General features: G+C 39.5%; 1 protein-coding gene across 4 annotated transcripts in view; it reads left to right on the top strand.

The window, feature by feature from the left end:
• plppr2b (phospholipid phosphatase related 2b) overlaps window positions 1-22,360 on the top strand; it is a 41,245-nt gene extending 18,885 nt beyond the window's left edge. For 2 of the 4 annotated variants that reach the window (XM_067498531.1, XM_067498530.1), the window contains 5 exons: window positions 17,174-17,294; window positions 17,756-18,006; window positions 18,420-18,596; window positions 19,174-19,304; window positions 19,691-22,360. In XM_067498531.1, the coding sequence (XP_067354632.1) occupies window positions 17,174-17,294; window positions 17,756-18,006; window positions 18,420-18,596; window positions 19,174-19,304; window positions 19,691-19,808 (798 nt within the window). In that variant the 3' untranslated portion in view covers window positions 19,809-22,360. Of the gene's footprint in view, window positions 1-17,173; window positions 17,295-17,755; window positions 18,007-18,419; window positions 18,597-19,173; window positions 19,321-19,690 lie in introns of all 4 variants that reach the window. The other 2 variants (XM_067498527.1, XM_067498529.1) reach the window with 2 other exon arrangements.
• The last annotated feature ends 705 nt before the right edge of the window (window positions 22,361-23,065 follow it).

Here is a 23,065-nt window from a genome sequence, read left to right as displayed (position 1 = left end):
TAGTTATCATTACTGAAAACATTACTTTTACCCATGCAACTGCAATATTGTGCAGTTTGTGCTTTAAACGTAACTATTGTGTTTGTGTGTTATTTTACTCAAGCCAGATATGACAGATGCACAGGTACATTTTCTAAGTGCTTTTTTGTGTGAGCTTAGCATTTGGTAGAATGGATAGAGGTTGTGGGCACCAGGGTATGTGAGCTGTGCAGAGTGGGAGAAGAGTGGTGTGTTTTTGCCTGGAGTGTGAAGCGGCTTTTTTGAAAGTCAGAGCATCTGTGTTCTCTCTCGCTCCAAGATATCGCTTCATCCCACGAGCCTCTGTTCAGAGACAATAACAAAAACAGATATTCATCTTACATCTTACTTTTCTATTACATTTATCTCAAACCTTTAGCCATAAACAGAAAATGGACAAATTGTCTGTGACAGATCTGTTGGTTCTATGTGTGTGCGCGTGTGTGTGTTTGTGTGTGTGTGTGTGTGTGTGTGTGTGTATGTGTGTGTGTGTGTGTGTGTGTGTGTGTGTGTGTGTGTATGTGTGTATGATGCATGCTAAAAGCTGAAAGTTTAAATGGCAGACATACACCACTACTGACTCAGTATGCTCAAAATCATATAGATTGATTGTGGAGCGATGAAACATAACTGAAACTTTTCTGGCCTATGATCAACATTATGTCTTGAGGAAGAAGAATGGAGTACATGTTGTAAGGAACAATCTGCCTACAGTGAAGCATGGTGGTGGCTTATGATGGTCTGGGGTGCTTTGCCTTCTCTGGCACTGGAAACCTGCAGTGTTTGGAAAGCAAGAGAGATTAATTCAAATATCAGGACATCCTAAGAGAAAATGTCATGCTATCTGTGAGGAAGCTGAAGCTTGTGCATCATTGGACATTCCAACAAGACTATGATCCCAAGCAGACGTCAAAGTCCACCATGGCTTTGTTACAGAAGAAGTTCTGTGAGACTCTAGAGTGGGTGTCACAGTCACCTAACTTGAAGTCCATAAAAACCCTAAGGGGTAGTTATCCTCACATTAAGTTGGTGAAAACACCAAAGTGCTGAATCCTACATTTGCCATAACACAACTCAATATACTGAGGGTGTCCTAACGCCTCAGTTTCATTTTCAACAATTCAACAATTACTCAGGCTTATGAGTAAAATCAACGGAGCACCCATAGAAACATATATCCACTTTAATTTGCACAACCTTCAAGTAAATCTGTTAAATCTTGATTGTTGAGTGTACTTCTACAAAGAAAATAATGCCCAGCCCCCACATGCCACTCATGGCAACTTCCCTTCTACTGTGCTGCATGAGTTTACCACATAACCAGTACATTACCCTGGTGCAGATCTTTAAATGTAGGATATTTTCAAAATTACAAAACCAACAAGACCATTAATTACTGCAGTGCGAAATCATCTCATGTATAATCTAGTAGTGTTGTAGAGCAGTTTTGTTCACGTGGGTGATATTATGCACTGTGTGAAGATTTGCCAGAAAAGAGAAAAAGAAAAACAAAACAAATTATGTAAACAATATAATATACAGTATGAAAATCCACTACAAAATGAGACGGAGGATTTGTATTCTTCAAACAGCTAATAGGACTCAGGTCATTGTGAAATGGATTGATTTGGGTTCATTAAATGCTGCAGTGCAACTTAAATCAGAATCCACCATGTCTCCTTGGTCTGATCAAAAATCTGTCTTGACACCAACAAGCAGTGATCTCTCAGTCCTTTCATGTCACACCAAACTTGTAAGATTTCAACACATGCTTCAGTCCACCATGTGTGTGTGTGTGTGTGTTTGTGTAAAGAGAAAGAGACAGGACGTTAGAGGGTGAGTGAAATAGAGGCTCATGCGTGGTACTTGACAAAAATGCAGTAAGTTTCAGTGCATCCGTTTAGGTAAGTGTGTGGGTGGATGATGGTGCACCTTCTCCGCCCCCCACCACTGAAAATGGATTCTGTGTGAGTCAGTGTATGTGTGTGCATACATGACTATTGCTGTGATCTACGTACTAGTCAGAGTTGATACAGGTGGTCTCTATGACTCTCCACAGATGTATCCATTTCAATTTGCATGGACGACAAAAGTGCAATGCAAAGACTGCGTATAATTCATTCTTAATATGCAGTAGTTACCTTTCAGCATTCATCCATCCAACTATAGCTATAGCTTAAAATGTGAAGTAACTATTTGATCTGTTTGAGCCAATTTTTCGTGTGCATTTTCTTGTGCATTGTGATTATGCAATTCTGTGTCCTAAAAACTACAATGAAACTGAAAATGAAAATAACATATTTGCTAATGCATTACATTTTCTATTAACATGAAGATTGTGGGTTGAAATAAAGAAACAGCACTGACTTACCGTAAGTAACAACTCTGATTAATGATATGAACAGGACACAAACTGATTAGATTTAGGCCTTTCGGGTTACAACATTGACTCACAGTACATTGGAACAAAATCAGCTGTTGAGGGTTAAGATTCAAGACAATTGTAGCATTTACTACAAGTACTGCATATTTATTAAGCTTTAAAACCACAGTCTTTTCTAACCTTAATCTTAAGTGCTTTTGTTGCCTAAAACCAACTACATAGCCATCTACTTGCAACCTGCTTTAATAAATATACCAATTCTTTCATTTAAAAAATACAAGAAGTACATTGCAGTGAAATGTACATTTATTCAGTGCAGTGCAATATAAAACCCACAGAAATGTAAATGCTGTTGCATTTTAGTTGCATAGAAACACAACTTTAAGGAGACAGGGTTGGAGTGTGTGTATTGTGTGATGAAGACCGTATGTATGGGCTGATTACATGCTACAGCCCACCCGTCAGTCGATACAGTTTAGCTGAGGATCGAATGCTAATTATAGGTTAAAGATGCATGTGTCACAGTGCGAGGCTTCACGGCACATCAAGATACACACTGTGCCACACAAACCTGAGGAAGCTTATATGAGACCGTGAACAATGGAAATTTTAAGTGGAGAGGTTTATTTCTCCACCTTATTTATGTGGGTCAGAAATAAAATGCTAAATACTTTGCCCTGGAGAGATCTATTCTAATGCTGCTAAATATAAGCCTCTCACACAGTATGAGAAGGCAAAGTTAGGGCGCTCTTTGAGAGGGGAGACAGAGAGAGTTCAAAATGCAGGAAACACATCACTGACAGAGACAGAGGAAGAGCGAGAAACAGAACAGACAGAGGTACAAGACAGAGAATAAGAAAACAAAACCAAAAAAGTAGACAGAGCAGCTAATGGGAAAAGCCAGTGGAGGAGAGGAAAGAGGGAACCAGAGAGACTGTGCAGTGCTATTCAGTGGCTGCTCGCTGTTCCAAGTGAGTTTGCTGCTGTCTGTTAAACCTTGAGAAGAGCTTTAATGCATAATGCAGCTCCATGTGACAGAAAGATGAGGATTGGGGCAGACCATATCATCCAATTGTGCCAGATTTTATTAAGTGAGAGCTCTTGATGCACAGCAAACTGAATTGCGCTTTGGTTAGCATCATATCTTAAGAAACAGATGGTGGAAGTGGTCAAAGCCATTTTGTGCTTGTGTATTTTATTAGTCTGTATGGGTTCAACCCCAATGTAAAGGGACAATAGTTAGAGCTGCAGAAGCAAATTAAAAGAATAGATGCAGATTAGTTAATGCAGGAAGCTCATGTTTGTGTTTCTCTTTGGCTTGGAGAGTTCTTGGTCAGGGTGACCTGTATATGCCTGAAGCTGGAAGGACAAGAAACTGTTGATGTTGTATTTCAGTGTTTTATCTTCTCCAAACCCCGATAATGGCAAGATAACCAAAAACATTTGAGTGTAGTGTGGAGTTTTGATCTGTTTCAGCTTTGATGGGTTTATCTTTTCCCGACATATAAATGGTCCTAACATAGATTACAGGAAGTCAGTTGCTTATATTTAGAGCTATTACACCTATATATAAACAGCAAACATAAGGTTTTGATGTTAAGATGGGTGATGCAGCTTCAGGAAAAATGGCCACAAGGCAATATGTTTCTGGAAACTCAATCTCAGACAATTTTCACACACATATGCACACACACACACACACACACACACACACACACACACACACACACACACACACACACACACACACACACACACACACACACACACACACACACACACACACACACACGAACATGTGGGGTTCGATACCCCTTAAAAAAGCAGCAGAATATCCAATAGAAGACACAGAAATACACACACACATACACACACACACACACTACAGCAAGTTGCATCTCGTTTAGCAGAGCAAAGTTTTATAAAATTTTGTGTTGGGGAAGTTGTTTGTCAAAAGTAATATATTATTATTATATTACATATTGTTTTTCACTGTTCAAGTAATGTGTTGAAATACAATGTTAGCATTAGCATTGGGTTTTATGTTTCATTTTTTAACGTTGCTTTACTTGTACAAAACATAAACCATAAATTAAGATTTCCCTAACCAAAGTACTATCAAATATCACAAGTGCACTCTAGTGCTCTCAGACACGCAGCACAAATATTTGTGTCCTGCTCATAAGGCCTAAAGTTAAATCAGCTTCATTTATAAACAAAAAGAACTGAGCTACCTTCACCTGTTGGTGAATTGAATCAGTTTGTGGATAATTTACTTTTACATTTGGTATTTACAGTTAATATTGTGAGGGGGCCTGGCAGCTCAGTGGTAGAGCATAAGAGAATAAGACTAGGTGTGGCCCCACCCAGCCGCCAAGGTACCGGTTCCAAGCCCAGATAAAATGGCAGGGACAAGTCAAAAGCTGTTGATCTTTTTGATTTACAGTTGATATTTTCCAAAATACATACTGAGCTACATAAAAGTCACATTAAAGCTGCTTCAAAGATGGTGTTGACAGGGATTTATTTACTCATTTACCCTTTTGCCACATGAAGATGTTAATCTCTGTTTAGTTTTCTATTATCACAGTCTGAACTGAAAATTCTGTGAAACTTTTGAAGAAATGTTGCTGTACATTAAAAGTGTGAATTAAAATTTGTAAACATTTTCCAAATAAACCGGATTTTCAACAAAACCCATAGAGACACTAAAACCACTAAGAAATTTCTTCTACTCATAATTCATTAGTCTCCAATCTGGACTAGTAGGTGTGTGTACCACACACACACCTCTACACTAAGTGACACCTTTCTTGATTCATTCATGTGTGGTTATGAACAAGTATTCTCCTAATGGTGCTCCGAGTCACCATTACGTGTACAGCAGTCTGAGGTAAGCCAGTCAGCTGTGCATATGTCCCACCTCCTGTGGAACAGCAATTCAGGTCACTATGAGGATATTTTTCCCCAAAAATATGTAGAAGTATGAAGAAATAAACCCAGCGTGGCGTTGTGTCTGTCTGATGTGTTTGTGACGACAGCAAAGGTCAAGGTCACAAACGAACTAAACAGACTGAGAGATAGTAGTGGAGAGAGATTAGATTATAGCAGACAACACATGAACACGTAATAACACTTCTATGTCCTGTTAGTGTGTTTTTAGAAGGTTTGCTTTTGTCTGCTTACGTGCATGGATGGATGAGCAAAATGCTAAAACTTCAACATCACAACCACACATCAAGCAAACACAACAACAGAAAACATACTATAGCAAGCCATCTTAATATGTGTTGCTTAACAAGACGCCAGTTCAGCATGTGTCTTGCATCCATTTACTGTTACTATTATCTCTTTAAGCTCAAGCCAACAAGTACAACAATGTCTGATCAAATCTGCCATGCTAAGAATACTAATGGATGTATTACTAGAATACCAAGATAGCATCTTAGTAAAGTGTTATGCAGGTCTTGTGAAATGTCTCTGTGGTAGGGCACAGCGCAGTATGAGACAATCCTGGCCCACTGTCCCAATAACAGAGAAGCCATTCGCCTTATTACAAGTCAGTGTACCGTCAAAATTATTACAAAGCTGTTATTCCAGTGTAAAATGTAACACATTAAGACTTTAAGTTCAATTTCTGCTATTATAAATGTGTTATCATCACGCACTAAAAAGAGGGCTATTGTTTAAAGGTACAACTCATCTCTTACCATGAGGCCACACTTCCTGCTGTGTTAAAATCCAGCAGTAATCACAAATTTCAATTTTCTTGATTAGATCTCAGAAATATGATGAAAATGTCAAATCTAACACTTTTCTCTGCCTCTGTCATAAACATGATTAAAATGGTGGGAGGCTGTAGGTAAGTCCTGCTCCAACAAAGCTCAACTGTAATAATACCACTCTGATCATACTCCCTGACTGCTCCATTGTTATGTTAATGCTTAGCAAATTATGTTGTTCAGAAAATCCTGGCTTTCCCTGTTTTCGTTTTTCTTCTTTTTCTATTCTATATTTATCTTCTATTGTTATTGTAATCAGCATTGTCAACTTTGACAAGCAACCCACAAGAAATCTGCTCACAGACACACAAAGGTGTGACACACATACACACACACACACACACACACACACACACACACACCGTAAAGTAGGCGTAAAGTATCTTCATAGACTGGAAACTTAAATAAAAAAAGGATGCAGTTATTTTGTTTAGACATTTTTTTTTGTCATGTCTTGTGTCTCATCACACACACACAAACACATGGCTATATCAGTCCAATGCCCATATGGAACTTGACCAGAAGTTTGCATACTGATAAGCCTTGGGACAATCCTCCATGAATAATGGAGTCACGTATGACAGAAAGAAGTAGATTGAGAAGAAGCATCGACTGGGAGAAAAGACTTGGGTGTCACGCTAAAACTCTTTTACATTCTCTGTTCTAAACAATAGATTATGAGGAGACCAGGTTCCCTTCATCATTTCTTCTTCACGACTCCTAAAGAGGCTACAAATTTAGCAAAAGGGGCTTTAAAATTTAAAAAGAAGATGCAAGGTGAGGGGAAAAGAGAGGATAGTGGTAGGTAATAAAGGTAATGAAACTGTATTAGGTTTTACATTTCTCTTATTCTTTAACTAGTTGAACAAAGAGATGATTGTGACTCTTATAATCGCTGGCATAAGTGGGTTTACATTACTACATACTGATTTCATCTGCTTTCTCACAAAAATACCATAATTGGAGGTATAATCTGTTTGCTAGTTACCGTCATGCTCTCTGTGTCCACCCATGTCTCTCTTTCTGTGGATGTGTGTGTGTTTGTGTGTGTGTGTGGAAAAAAGAGTGAGAAAGAAAGTCCAGGACATAGAGAAAAGCAGACAGACAGATCAGTGTGTCAGCAGTCCTGCTTGTGAGACAGAGCTGTGAAAAAAGGGCAGGGATAATAAGGGATAATCACAGCTTTATCCCATCCCCTGCCAATCACAGTGGATGAAGGATTGAGAGATGAAGACAGCAGACCATGTAGCCCCAAGTCGATACGCCTGACCAGCTATCTGCTCCAACTGTGGTAGCCTGTAAGACATGCTCTAACCCATAGATGAGAACCATAATCCAGCCATACACTCAACTCTGTTAGATTAGCTGCAAAGTCTCTTCCCACACTGATCCATGGTCCCTCTGTTTCTTTTCAGGGGGAAGCAGAAAGAACACAACTTTCAGGAGGAAAAGAGGATATGAGGAGGTGGTTACTGTATATAGACGAGGAGTGAGCAGGGTAAGGACACAGGGAGAGAGATTAAAAAAAGAGGAAAATGCAAAGTGACAAGAAAATAAACTGGTAAAAGGTGCAGAGATGAGAAAAAACGGTCATACTTCAAACCAGTGAAAACAGGAACTGAGTTCAACTGTGAGTGAAAAAAGAGAGCAAGAAGGAGGAAAGAAAGGGCAATTTATATTTGTAAGAGAAAATAAAATGAAAGAAATAAACAGAAAAAAAGGGAGATTTTCTTTTAGCCTAGTTTCTCCTCGACAAGGACCTGGGAAAGCTGCCCAAAAAACACAGAATACACAGAATAAAAGCAGGATGAGACAGAGAGAAGGAGATGGATGGAGAGAGTGTGGGTGATGTTGAAGCTGAAGCAGCTACATTGTCATGGTTACCATCACTGGTGTGCGAGAAGGCTGCCTGTGCCTGTGTGTGTGTGTGTGTGTGTGTGTGTGTGTGTGTATGTGTGTGTGTGTAAGAGTGTGTGTGTGTGTGTGTGTGTGTGAGAGAGAGAGAGTGTGTGTGTGTGTGTGTGAGTGAGTGTGTGTGTGAGTGAGTTCGTGAGTGAGTTTCAAGTAAAGAGTAGGACTCAGCGTCAACACATATCATGTGATATTTGCAGAAGCTTTACGTAGACTCAGTTTAAACCTCGTGAAGGTTTTTGTGTTTCTCCTCATAATAGCAACTGAAGAGCTGCTTTCAGTCATTACATCATTTTCAGAAGGTGGATATGTGTAAAGAAAATATAGATACACATAGATTAGGCATTTAACACAGAACCAGATGTGATTCACCATGTAACAGTTTATTCAGTACATGTGTAGTTAAATATAGTGCTTGTTCACAATATCGCAAGGGTGTTAATGATGAATGGGAAATTACAAACACAAATGCACTGTTGCGTTTGTGTACATTTCTGCACTTGCCCTTAAGCTCAAGTTGCTTTTTATATGTTTTGACGTCATACGAATATTTAATGCTGCATTACTTGTTCCTGTACTGATTGCTGTTATTATTACTTATAGTAGACAGTGTGCAGCATATATCACACTGCTTTCCACATAAACAGCTGCTTTGAGAAATAATCAGACCCCTTTAATTATTTTTGAAATGGGTCTACAACTTCATTGGTGTCCACCTATAAAAATTTAAGTGGTCATTGACAGTCATTTGTCAAAAACAACAGTGATGAAAAGATTTTCATCATCTAATTTTGAAATTGCAAAATAATTTCTTTTTTATAGTGCACACTCTTTGACCATGTTTGTTACCAAACAATGTAAGGGGAGGCACAGTTTGCAAAAGTACCCCAATTACACTGCCTATCAGGACAAAAGCCAAGACAAGTCCAACAAACTGTGTTAAGACCTTTCATTTTTGTAGTGAGACATCAAGGGCAAAAGTTAAAATCCTTGAATGTGAAGAAACCCAACAGTCCCTCTGACTGTTGGGCTTCAAAGTATGCCAGAAGGATGAACATTTTACTAATCACCAACTTTAAAAAAAAGGGCATATAACAACCAACTTAGAGTTTCCAAATGGCATTTATAGGACCCAGAGCAGGAGGAAAAATATTCTATGGTCTGATGAGACAAATCTAAACTCTCTGGGCAGTACTTGAAGCACTATGTCTGGTGAACACCAGACACTGTTCATCATCTCATGCATACATGCAAGACAAGGCTGGTGTAGCTCAGACATGTCCCGTCAAGTCTTATGGACCATGAAAAGATCTGGCAGGAAAAATAGAATAACTGCCCAAATGTGAGAGCCTTGTGGAGACGTATCCTGAAAGAGTAAAAACTGCTGGGGCTTCTACTGAGCACTAAGGATGCGATTAAGGGTGTGATTTCAATTGAAGTGTCAATAAATTTCCCTAACTTTCTAACAACATGCCTAGGTTTGGGGCGACACATCGACGTGATCAATTGCATAAATGAGTCAACAAATTGTTGGGGTCTTTCAATCTTGAGGTTTTCTGCTTTCTAACAAGGTATAGTTTGCCGAGTTTTGTTCGCAATAAACTAGTGCAATTGTGAAATAATTCAGGTGAACGTGTCTTTGTCGCGCTGGCGAGCCAGTGAACAATGACGGGTGGGAAAATGACAGATTAATCGATAGATTTATCGACAAAAAAAAAAATCGTTAGGCCCTTAACATGTTTTTTACTTTGGTAAATAATTCCTTTAAATCAAAAACAAGTTTGGCAGTTTGGTAATAAAATGGCAGTTTTTCCATTTTAATTAAACTTTCAACCTGTACTAAAAATAAAGTACTGTTTAACGTAAAGCCATCGATATAAAGTTCAGAATCAACCAAACACAGACGGCTCAGTTTAATCAGTTTTCATCACTGTGCCGTTTACGTGTCAGCAAAAGAGGATTTTATAATGTGGCTTAGGCACTTAATCATATCGTGAAATCCTGCATCCTCCATTGGGCTGCATATATTTCTCTCTAAACAGTCCACATACTTTAGTTATAGATGTTGCCCTGTCTGAATCTGCATGGAGAGGTTGTTTGAATTCTGCAAGGAGTAGAAGTTGATCTTTCCTACTGCACTGTTGCCTCCTTGTGCTGTCAATGAAAACATAGGTGTGATTTCTTTTTAAATTATTCATCGCATTGGAAGTTTTGCATAAGCCAAAGGTGTTGCAGTACTTGCACCCAGTTGCCGTTTTATCCACCACTTTCTGTCCCCTCATTGTCACGTGTAACACTAAATCCACAGCGCTCCCACAGAGCAGAAGAGACTTGCCATTTTCAAATGGTACAGATGTGCTCTAGACTGTGGTTAGCGATCGGAATCGGTTGGATATTTTACTTTAACGTTTCACCCACTATATAACAAAATTTAACTACAATAGCAATCACATTTTTCTCTATCTTCTGCAGCTTGCAAGTCAGCTTAATTTCATTTTAAATTTTAAACTGCTTTTTCCTTAACTTGACAGCTCCTGTAGTTTGCAGTCTTTGATGTAATATTTGAGAAATATTTATGATGTTTTTTTCTATGAGAGAGTTTACTGTACAATACACTTTAACATACCCTGTAAGAAAAAAGGGTGAAAGCAGAAAAACATCACTGAACAAACTCTTTTAAACAAACTGTTCTGAATTGTATGACTGATGTTGAAAAATAAAGCTTGGCTGACTATGGCTTCTCTAACGTACTTGGGTTCAGGAAACTCTCCCCCCACCACTGAAGTGACTTATCAGATCATTAATCCAGACCTTAAAAATTAGATAGTATTGTTACAGCACAGAAGGGACTTCAGACAACCATTCACACTCACACGATCATCACTGTATTATACAGGAAGGAGTCAGGATTCAGGAGTCGGATTCTTTTTTTTTTTCTGACATAGGCTTGTGATCCCCTTTTCATCCTTGTTCTCTCTCCTTTTGATCCTCATTGTCAGTGTTTGTCAAATGACACTATGCTGCTCTCTTTCTCTCTCACACTCATATATGTGATTTTGAGTCATGCTCAGAAAAGCAAAAGAACATTGTACAACCCCCCCTCACGATATCACAATAAGTAGAAAATCAAAGACCAATTAGGAGCTGGGTAGGGCACAAAAGTATCTCTCATCACATGTGCTCTTCCCTGCACACCTCCAAGACCCAAAGTCACGTTCACATACATTCTTTCAGCTTATATACTCACATAAAAAGTCTCACCAACAGCTTCGACAGTACACAAACACACACATACCTATTTTTCTATAGAGGAGGTAATGTGATCTCTGTGCTCAGAGGAAGGAGACAGTTTGTGTCCCTCACCATCTCTTTCTTCCTATTCTCCTTTTTTTAATGTTTTTTATCAACTCCTCCTTATCCTCTTCTTCTCCTACTATTGTTTCTGATCTCGAGTGTACATACAAACATCTGTCTGTATCTTTATGATACCATCAAGCTGATATCTCTACAAATAAACTTAAAAACATTGCAGTTGCTTCTAGAACACAATCAAGATCTGTTCAAATATAATTAGTTGTCAAGTGTGATATTCATTCTATTTCTGTGGATTTCCACTATAAAACTGCATTTGAAAGTTAGGGAAACATACTGCTATGGTTACTTTCTATCTCTATTATCAGAACACAATGCCTTCTATAGAAAAAATGGTACATTAAGAAACAAGGTACATTTTCTTAACGTGACATCTGCTTCAAACTAATTCAGAGTCACAAAATGTCCTTATGTCAACCAGTTACTGTTAACTGACTTTTCGCTGTTTAGTAAACTGATGTCTGTATGTTTCTATCCTCATATATTAAGCAGCTTCAAAATCAGCGGCACCTTCCAGTGACACTTGCGATCCCAAAGATATTATTTATCCCATTGGCTCAAAAGAAATGTATAACAGTTCATGAACAATATGAGTTTAGAGTTTTTTTGTTTTTGCAAAATGTTAGTCCTGGGTGCATAAAATGAGCTTCCAGTCTAGTCTGTGCTCTCTCTGATTGTTGGTTTGATGTCAAATTAACCACGGAGCTGCAAGAAATGCACTAGCATTCAGTAAAAGAGACTGTTGCCTCTGTGAGTTCTGTTCATGAATACTGGTTAATATACAGAGGCTTCTCGTTTGCAAGCTGCTGAAGAGAACGAAGGTTAGATACTTCAGAGCATAGTGTTAAAGCGCTTCATATTATTTTCTATTCCAGCCTTTTTAGTGTGTTTAAAGTGGCTGCTCTGTGAAACAGCAGGAAATTACCTTTTACAATAAGTATGAAAAGGGATCAATATTGAGACTAGATACTTTTGAAGGTATATCTGTGGGAGAAATGAAGAATACAGCAGCTCCGTGGGAGCACATAAACCGTAAATGTTGACGTGAACGTTTTGGAGTAGCTGGAAAAGGTAATTGGGTGGATTATAAAGAAGGGAGCCTTAAAACCACATGCCTAACAGAGAGGAAGAGGGGAAGGTGCTCTCCACTACACTGAGAAAGAGAGAGAGGACATGTCAGAAAAAAGATAATCAATTGTCCCGTGTTAAGCTATAATGTGAGAACACAAATGAAAATCTGCTTTTAACTTTCTCTGGTACAACTGTGTTGTGCATTGTGTCTCTTAAATAAATTGTATGAGCTGTTTCTGCTTTATAAGATACAGAGCTATAGAACAACTAAGTACATTTACTCAAGTACTTTACACTTAATTATACTTAAGTATAATTGTGTTACTTGTTACTTTTACTCCACTACATTTATTTCACAGCTACCTGTGACATTTATGCACAGTTATTAGTCTCTATAGAAACACATATACTAAATAAATGTTGAGGGCAGCACGATGGTGGAGTGGTTAGCGCTGCTGCCGCACAACTGGAAGGTTGCAGGTTTGCATCCCTAGCTGACTGTAGATTTCTGTGTGGAGTTTGCATTTTCTCCTCATGCTTGTGTGAGTTTCCTCCTCAGTCTGAAGACATGCATGCACGTTGATTGGTCGCTCCAAAATTCCCCATATGTGTGAATGGTTGTCTATTTGTGTATGTTTCTCTGTGTTGGCCGTGAGATAGACTGTTGAGCTCTCCGGGGTGACCCTATGACTGTGAAGTGGTGAATGGTGCTGTGCACCCAAATACATGTTTCAACAAGTCATCTTCAACACCTGGAGCTTCTTTCTACAAACACACACATGCACATGACAAGGTTCTCTTCCTCTCTGTTCTTTCAGCCTCTCTGTCGTTTGATTTGACATTGCTTTCAACAAATCAGCTGATTATAGTAAACTACTCATCAATGCAAAGTATAGAAATGAGGCAACATATGTAACAGGACGGGAGAGTTAATGGTCATAAAACCCTCTCAGTTTGCACTAAAAGAAAAGTGTGTTTGTTTTTTAGATTGGTTTACTGATAAATAGTTAATAAAATCAGAATCATTAATAAAGGAAAAACCATGAAAAGCCCCCATTACAAGTATCTTATCCCTTCTGCTCTTTGGGTTGCTAGCAGACCATAATCACTGGCTGCTGTCTCCTTTACTCTCACATTCACTTAATCAAATCCAACAATGCATTAGTACAGTAAGGTTTATTTGGAACGCTATTGCAAGAATTTCACATGACAAAAGATGGACCGACAAACTTATGTAAGAGTTAATCTGTGTAGTTTCCTTTTGTAAGAACACTGAAAAAAATCAGAGTCTTTGTTTGTGTCAGGGATTCAGAGGCTGGTCTGGACCTAGACACGGGACAACTTAGTACAGTTAAATATTTATTAACAGAAAAACACAGCTAAGCCTGGCAAAAAACATTTAAGAAGATGAAACGCTTCTGCTTATTAACAGGCTCAGGCTCGTAGCAACAGTTAGGTGGCATAACATTATCATACTGGTTTACACAATTAAACAGGGTAGACGTGAGTAAATTACATTATATTAACTCATCAGAAACAAATTAAACAAGTAGACTACTAACAGACATGGCAAACTTTTGAAAGCCAAGTTTAATATATATTAGTTTTTAAATTAGCTTTTAAACTCACTCCCAAATTCGAAAAACTGCTGAAAACAGAACTCGTCCTCACCTTCCTATGCACTTAAATCATAAAAATACTTGCATCTCATGAAATGTAAACACTTTTCTGATAGGACTTTGCTTTGATGTTTTCTCCTCACTTGCAAGTTGCTTTGGATAAAAGCACCTGCTAAATGACTAAATGTAAATGTAAATTTAGCCAAACAAAAACGTTTTAAACTTATCTTCAAACATACCAAACTGAGGAATGTCAATTACAATCTAAAAACAAAACGCTTAAGGAGCAGGAGGACAAGTGTCTGAGAAAAGTCAAAGTCTTTAGGATGAGGATCCAAGAGTGTCAGAGAGAACAGAGAAACACCATACATGTGGTTTTACTCCAGGAGCAGTGAACAGAGACAGAATCAAAGAGCTGTGAATGAGAGTGAAGACAAAACAATCCAGAAAGGAGCAAAGGGTGAAAGCAGCTTAAATAGTACAATGACTGATTGAACACAGTGCTCCAGGTGAGTGTAAACAGGGCTGGTAGAGAGAAGGATCGGCAGAACAAAGGCAGTGTGTGTGTCAGGCCCCTTTCAGAAGATGGGGAGCCAGCTGATAGAGGCAGGTAATAGAAGACAGAAAGGGAGAAAAGACTAAGAGCTGTGTTTATGAAACCATGTTCTGTAGCCAGAGAAGGCAAAGGATCAAAACAAAAGTCCTACATAAAGATCCTGATTTTTTATGGTCTTCCACTCTGAGTACACAATTTTATCATTACAGGTTGCTGACACAATCATCACATGCTCGGAATGATTTTATACCACACATACAGTAAATCCAGTTAAAAGATTTGAGGGAAAACTGCTTGTATTCCTGTACCCTATACTCCTCGACAGCAGCAGCCCTGCAAGTTTTTCAACCTACCCACAGCTGATTACCTGGACCAGGTGTGTTCAGTAAACCAGAAGCTGAAAGAGCAGTGAGTGCAGGGCAGGGATGGTTGGAAAACAAGTAGGGCTGTGGCCCTCGAGGAGGATAAGTTCCCTGGCCCTGCTGTAGTCACTCTGAAAATCTTAGAGCAACCTAGTTCTATTAGTGAAGTCCAAAGGCTCAACTGGTTTGAGCAGGTGACTAAAATTTACATGAACTGAGTCAGTTAGTCTCTAGTATTAACAGTATATGAACTAGCTGGCATCTCTACCTTTCTACCTTTCACTGATATGTGTTGCCTTCAACTGATTGAGTACCTGCCTCTGGGCTAAAAAATATTTAATGCTGACTGAGTCTGTGTGAATTTGTGCTGAATCAAGTTGTTCAAATCCACAGCTGGAACCACCTTTACCTTTACTGTATGTACTAAGGCTTTGTTGTTCATTTGGAGGCTGTAGACTGACAGCTGGTCCAGTCATGTCATCACATTGTTTTGAGAGATTTAAGAGATTATGAATATTTATAGTTTTTCAACTGTTATTTAAGCGTCACTGCTAACACACAATCCCAGAATCTAACAATCCACTATACAATATCTACTATACCTGCTACAGTAATGTCACATGAACATACATCCAAATCTGATACCCACTGATTAAGTATACAGATTCTTCAGACTCGTGATGGTGATTCAGTGTTACGCTTAGTAGGAAAATGAAGTCATTTTCTTCATGGGTGATGTGATTGTGAAGCAGCTTAGAGGTAAAAACCTGCTACATTCTGTTTATTCCAGCTGTCTAATCTTTGGCGCCCACCAGCCCAGCCCTGCAGCAAAGTACCAATCCTCCATCAGCTGTGGGGATAATGATTCATAGCCAACCATCCACACAAACATCCATGCATAAATAAATAAAGTTTAATCAAATTTATGTGTGCTTGGTGAGGATAATGTTGAAGCAGGTGGAAGATATGAGAAGTGCAGTCTTCGCATGACATTTTCAGAAGGATACATGATCATCTCCCTCATGCATGTTAAGACTTATTTTAATTTTTTGAGCAAGTGTTTGAGTTTTTTTTTAAGGGTTGCTGAGCTGTACTGTAGCACTATTTCCAGTTGCATTCTGTTGCACACATTCTCACCTTCCAGCTGCCTAATAATAATTATTGTTAGACGAGACTTCCTCAGTCTCAGGGACATGTTATTCATTGTCCATCTTCCTTACTACTGTGCAGACTGTTGACAGAATCAAATTTGACATGTGCACACAGCCTTGTTTAGAAACCCTTTCATAGTTAGACATTAGGTTAATGTGCAATGGTCTTTAAGATTATTCCATGGAGTGCAGGAAAATCAAGCAAGAATACTGCTACTAAAAACAATCATATCTGGAAATTACCCTGATTATCTTTCTCCAAAGCACATGAGACTTCAGGGCTGCACATTTTTCCAGCTCTCAGGTGGAAAGACATCATTTATGCTGACACACGAGCTTTACAACTCAAGTGATGTGTGGTGTTTAGCCAATTTATTCTCTGTAAAACGGAGCAATGTTCTCCCTATTTGACTTGGCTTTTAAACTCATAGTACTGCTCTGAAAGATCTTCCAGAAGTAAGTGGTGTGTGCTCTAAATGAGTGTTCAAAATGTGTTAATGCTGTAATAGCAAAGCCATAACCATAATGCATTTTAAGTATTTCATGAAAATAGCAGAAGATGGGCTTGATTTATATTACCTGTAAAACCCAATGTTCACTTTTGAGGTTGTTAGGCTGCATGGCATTATTAATCAAGGTATAGTAATGGTTTATGGAGCCTCTGGAAAGTCAGAAAAAAAGACATAATAGGTCTAAGAGACTTTGAGGTTAGAACTCTCCTACTGATCACAGTTAATGGGCGGCAATAATGTCTGAATTTACTAAAGCAGCCAATTGATGAGGGGAATGCTAAGTAAGCTGGACAAGGAAAAATGTAATCACAGTCCAAGGGTGGAACATTAACTACTAAATGATTTTGCCACCATCAGTCCTTAACCACACAGTATTAGCTTTCTGTTTTAGGTCTCGGTTTCATCTTGTGTTTCTCTCTGTCTTTCTGTGACTCAGATTCTGATCGGGGAAGTGACCAGCTTCTTTGTGAAGACAGAGGGCGCTCAGGAAAAGACCATAGTGACCGCTGACTGCTGTTATTTCAACCCCCTCCTTCGCAGGATCGTTCGTTTTCTGGGTCAGTCACAGTCCCAAAGATCAGAGGTTCTTCACATTTGACTAAAAGAGCCTCTGTAATTAGGGTCCAAGGCTCATTAAGGCTCCCAACAGTACTCGCCTGTTGAAAAGATAGTGGACTGAGCAGAAAGAGCCTCGTCCTTGTTGGTGTGCCCCGCAGACACATTGCCTTGGCCCTTCTCTTCGTCTCCTGTTCTGTTGATGTTATGTGATCTTTTTGATCATCTTTGTAGCTTGTATTTTCTCCAAGTTATGAATCATTTAAAGTGAGGGACTCTAGTTATGAAGCAGAAAAGCAAAGGCTATGTTGTCTGGCCTCACTCCCACACAGATAGCAGTCACTGTAACTATTTAATTCCCACATAGGTGCTTGTTTCTGACTCTTCACACTCTCGCTCAGTAAGACCCCAGTTTACATATGCACACACTCTCTCTCTCACTTTATCTCTCATTTTCACACAGGTGTCTTTTCTTTCGGCCTCTTCACCACGACTATCTTTGCTAATGCTGGTCAAGTGGTGACAGGAAACCAGACGCCTCATTTCCTGTCCACCTGCAAGCCAAACTACACGGCTCTGGGATGTCAGTCTCCACTGCAGTACATCTCAGAGCACCGTGCCTGCACAGGAAACCCATACCTGGTGGCTTCCGCCCGCAAATCCTTTCCATCCAAAGACGCAGCACTCAGCTTTTATTCGGCCATCTACACAGTGGTAGGAAATATTACTAGTGAAATTATACCTAAATAGTAAAGTTTTTATTGTCTTTGGTAAATGTGTGCATGTATGGCTTCCCAAAGAAACCAGGTAACATACACAAGAATTCATTTTAAAACAAATTCTTAGTTGAAATATTAAATCTTTCCAAAAGCCTTTCTTCTCTTTTTAATTGCATGTTCCTGTCATTTTTAGAAGCATTAAACCAACTGGGGCAGAGCTTTATGGTGTTTCTTTTGTGTCTTACCAAAACACTAAGCAGCTCTAAAATCACTGCAGAGAGCGGCCTCTTGTGGATAATTTGAGCTATTTAACCTATTAAGCTCTTGAAGCTGTGGCACAGTTTATATGAGCTCAGCTGACTGAAGACCTGTGGATTGTTATTTCTATTATTAATTTTGGTCTCCTAGATGTATGTGACCCTGGTGTTCCGGACCAAAGGGACCCGTCTGACCAAGCCCACCCTGTGCCTGGTACTCCTGTCTCTAGCTGTGCTGGTGGGGGTGCTGAGGGTGACCGAGCACAGAAACCACTGGAACGACATTCTAGCCGGGTTTGTCACCGGAGGAGCTATCGCTGCCTTTTTGGTGAGGAAAGAAATTATGGATATATCGTCAGGGAAGTACGGAGGAGGAGGAGATAGTGGTGGATCAGTAGCAAAGGCTGGAGAGACCGGAGGACAGGGAATAAAGAAAATGATTAGGAGGTTGAAGGAGAAAAATGCTGAGAGCAGCGTTGGCCTAGTGTGGGAGTGGGATAAATGGTGGGAGGATGAACTGATTAAGATGAGCTTTTTGTAGAGGGACACACATACACCTGTATAACCTTATACACCTGTGAATGTGGATGAATTGAACTTTGAGTGCCATCATTTGGTTTCAGACCTTTTGGCCTAATTCAATTTTGAAGAAGTATTTCTAGGTACAGTGTTAACATTAAAGATCAAAGTGCTGCCTGTGGTTCATTGCTAAGACCATAGCCTCCTTCCGAAGAGTTCCCTATAATTCATTTTCTCTTTCTTTTATCTCTTTTATCTTTCACCCTTTCATACTTCAAGTCACCTTAGTTTCCATGTGCACTCAGAGCATTTCACATAGACTAGAAAATCATTGTGACTCTCTCACTTCACTTGTCCTTTTTCCTTCCTTCTCTGCTTTCCATCAGGTGTCATGTGTAATTAACAATTTCCAGCCGACCCAGACATCCCTGCCAACTCCTTCACCTCCACGGCGTCCAGAGCCGTCTGTCGGCCTCCCTCTCCTCAGCTTACCCCGTGTAGAGAGTCCACTCGAAAAGTTAAGTGGCTTTCAGGTAAGGGGTGGGGAACCCAACGTTAACAAATTAACTAAAATAACTAATAGAAGACAATAAATATACATGTTTTTGTTTTAACTGAGAGGCTTTGGCCCATACTTTATGTGTTTAATGGTGTCCTCACTGTGATCCTTAGTTGTTTCATTGCATCTGAATGTTCCCTTGAAGCCTGTTTTCTGTCTGATATTGCTGCTTTGTGCCCATTTCCCCTTGTCTAGATGTCTAATTTTGTATTCTTGTCTCTCACTGTCTCAGTCAGGACAGGTTTGTCTGCTCCATTCCTTCAGGTTCTGACAACCAAATATTTTCAAATGTTTGAAACTCTCTCCTTTCCTCTCAATCCACATCTCCTTCACCTCTCTCTTAGGCTCCAGGGCTACCGTATTCTGAGATCACATGACCATCAGCCAATCCCGTCCCCCGCCCCTCCCGACGTGCTCCTTCCCTCCTCCTCCCCAAGGTGCTGCCTCACCAGCGCAGTCTAGACCTGCCCTCCGAATGCCCCCCGCCCTGCCCTGCCCACCCTGAAGGGCGACATCCTCTGCGACGAGTCAAATCCACCCAGGTGTGAAGATCTACCAATCACAGGAGGCAGGGCATTGACATGTGCACATGGCAAACCTGTCATCCGCTAAGGACCAATGGGGGATGGAAATCTTTTCTTCTGTCCTGTTCTGTCCTGTTTGTCCTCCGAGATGGCCTCCCTTTCCTCTCAGGTGTAAAACACCTGATGAAAGACTCGTCAAAGCCAGAGCTGTCGAAGCAATACTGTGTTCTTTTTCATTTTTTCAACAAATAAAAAACAATGACATTTGGTTTGTGACAATGTGATCAACAATTGATCAAAAACTGAGGGTTTGTGGATGGAAAACAATCCCTATCAGAAGTGGATCTAGGACACTCAGGACATTAACATGGGAAAAACACACAGGACAAGATTAATAACAAAGACTTTTATAATATCAAAATGCAGGAAGTATTGTGGTGCAGAAGTTTTTTCTTCTGTCCTCAAAACCTAACAAAGTGTTTTTAAATGGCAGCACTTTTGTAAATTATAGCACAGATGAACCAATGCCCAGTAAACTGTGTTGTATCTTATTTGTTTTGGGGACTTTGGGTTTGATCTTTTGCTGTATTGTGTGAAGTGATAGAACAGAGATGTGTACACTCTAGAGCTGTGCTTGTGGACTCGATTTCAGAACATCTTTTAGCTATTTAATGTTGAGGCGTGTGTGCTATAAATGACTGTAGCTTCTACAGTTATGCTGTAAACTATTAATTTTATCATCCCTGTGGAGTTCTTTGTCAGTGTTTGTTTCCATCGAACTGCATTTTTTTAAATACAGGACACCAGTCCAGATGTTTCTTACACTGGCATCACATGCAGCTGGAGTTTCCAAAATGAAACAGCGATAAAAACATCAATTTGCAACTGATTATGTACCTGCACCTGGCATGTACCTGCATCAGCCCAATAACTGACCCTATAAATCCAATGGCACAGACCGGTGTATAAAGAGTGAAAGGGTTTACGGTCTCTGACTTTTGTATAGATTTGTACAGTATATATACGTTTCTTTACACAGTATATACAATATTCTCATTACATTTAAATTGTGTGAACAATGTAAGACTTCCTGGAGCCATCTGGTAAGAATATGAGTAGTAGCCTGCTCTAAAGCAGGAATGTAGCGGAGTGGAGGAGTGTTTGAAATTTAGCAGCACAGCGCCTCAGTGTTTGGCTCACAACCTGCTTTGGTTCTGCTCAGTTCAAGAAGACACTGCAGGTAAGTTATACTAGTCAGAAACTACAAAATGAGTTATATAAAGAAAACATTTCTAGTGTTTTATTAAGCGTGTGCGTTTGTGTGTGTGTGCGCGGGCATCTGTGTGTGTGTGCGCGCGTGTGTGTGTATTTGTCTTTGGAGCTTTGTGTGTGTGTTTATAATGAGCACATTGTATGGCAGCATAACTGTTAATTTGGCAATCTGTTTTTTAAGTTAAACTGTCAAAAGTAGCTGCTATAATTGCACACTTGTGCTTGTGTGTAACTGCAGGCCTTCAAAGGTCCCCTGCCAAGGCATCCTAACAATGCCTATTATAGCAGAAGGTACTCATTATAGCTCTTAGATTACTTAAAGTAGAACTGTTCCATCTGATTTTTTTTGTAAACAACTGAGGAGGTAGACAACACCATAACTGTCCAAATAATGTTATTTTCATGTTAAAACATTTCTGTTTTGTATTGATTTATCAAAATAAATTGCAATTCTGACACATTGTTTTCTAAATTGCATTTTTGTTGATTTGTTTAATCTCCTTTCAGTAAGGATATAGACAGTTGTTACTACTAAAATTAACAATTGCTACATCCTATTCATGTCCAAAAATAAGTTTAAGTGCACGTTGTCCAGTTTTAATAGAGGGCATTTTTGTATGTTTTGTTTTCACCATGTTTTCACATCAGTGTTTACTCCTATTCATCCCCCAGTGGGCACCACAGTGTTTGGGACACATGACTTGTGTATCAGGTGTTCGCAGCTGTTCAGGTACTTCACATAATAGTTGATTACAGTATATGGGGGTTTATTCAGAAGAAACCTATGCTCCAAAATGCTCCCAAATGCTCACATCTAACCTAGTTGTTTCCTTAGTTGTTTCATGAACTATCTCATGGGAACTAGAATGAGTATGTATCGACATTGGATGCACTTATTAGAAAATACTGTCTCTTAGTGGCCTGATCTGCCAAGGTCATGGATGAAGAATAAGTATAACGCAATATGTATAATTAATATGTAGAATGCATGCTGACTCGCTCTAATATTGAGGTAGCACATGTGCAGTTATCATTGAGGAAAAGCCCTGAGAAATAGTCACTATAGGGGGTTTCAACATGATGAGGCTGCAGAGTTGTTTCATGAAATTTTAGGCATGTGTTACCAACTCAGTTAACGAAATGTAGTAAACAGCTGTGGTCACAGGGTGGCAGTGTTTACCAGGTGTAACTGAGGCTAGCGGAGACTATTGTGAATTCTTTCAGATTTCACCAGTTTTAATGTTTGTGAAATAAAATGGCACATTACAAATGTAAAAATATGCTAAAATAAAAAGACCATTTTGAAATGTTTTTCACTTGAGACCTCTGCTGGCCCACATTAGCCATTAGTAAGCAAGCTAATAAATGTAATGTAATGGCACAATTACTTTGAAATGTAGACACAGGCAATTTCTCTCTCCCTTTCTCATTCTTGCTTTCTCTCAATTGCCCCAGTCTTTCCCCTCCCCCTCTTTGTGTTCTTCTGAGTTTGTGTTTGTCAGTCTTGTTAGCGGCAACACACATACGCACGCACGCATACACGCACGCACACACACACACACTCACACACACAGAACTCTCTGCACTCTCTCGACAACATTATCTTTTCCGGAAATTGCTTCTCAAGCTCAGCCGGAGCCCCATTAGAAAAGAAGAGCTCTATGCTGTAACCTTTTTAAAAAGCCATTAGTGATGCACCTGCTTCTCTCTCTCTCTCTCTCTCTCTCTCTCTCTCTCTCTCTCTCTCTCTCTCTCTCTCTCTCTCTGTTCCCATTTGTGTGTCCTATTTGTCTCTCTTGTTAACACTGACACACACACACACACACACACACACACAATTTCTCCATCCTGATTGCCAGCTTCCCCGTTCCCTATCCTACAAACTGACTACTGAGCAACGTAAACATCCTTCCACTCCAATTA

Source organism: Channa argus, chromosome 3 (assembly GCF_033026475.1).
Source record: "Channa argus isolate prfri chromosome 3, Channa argus male v1.0, whole genome shotgun sequence".
Lineage (NCBI taxonomy): Eukaryota > Metazoa > Chordata > Actinopteri > Anabantiformes > Channidae > Channa > Channa argus.
Note: the sequence above shows the minus strand (reverse complement) of the source record. Positions and strands in the feature narration are given on the sequence as shown.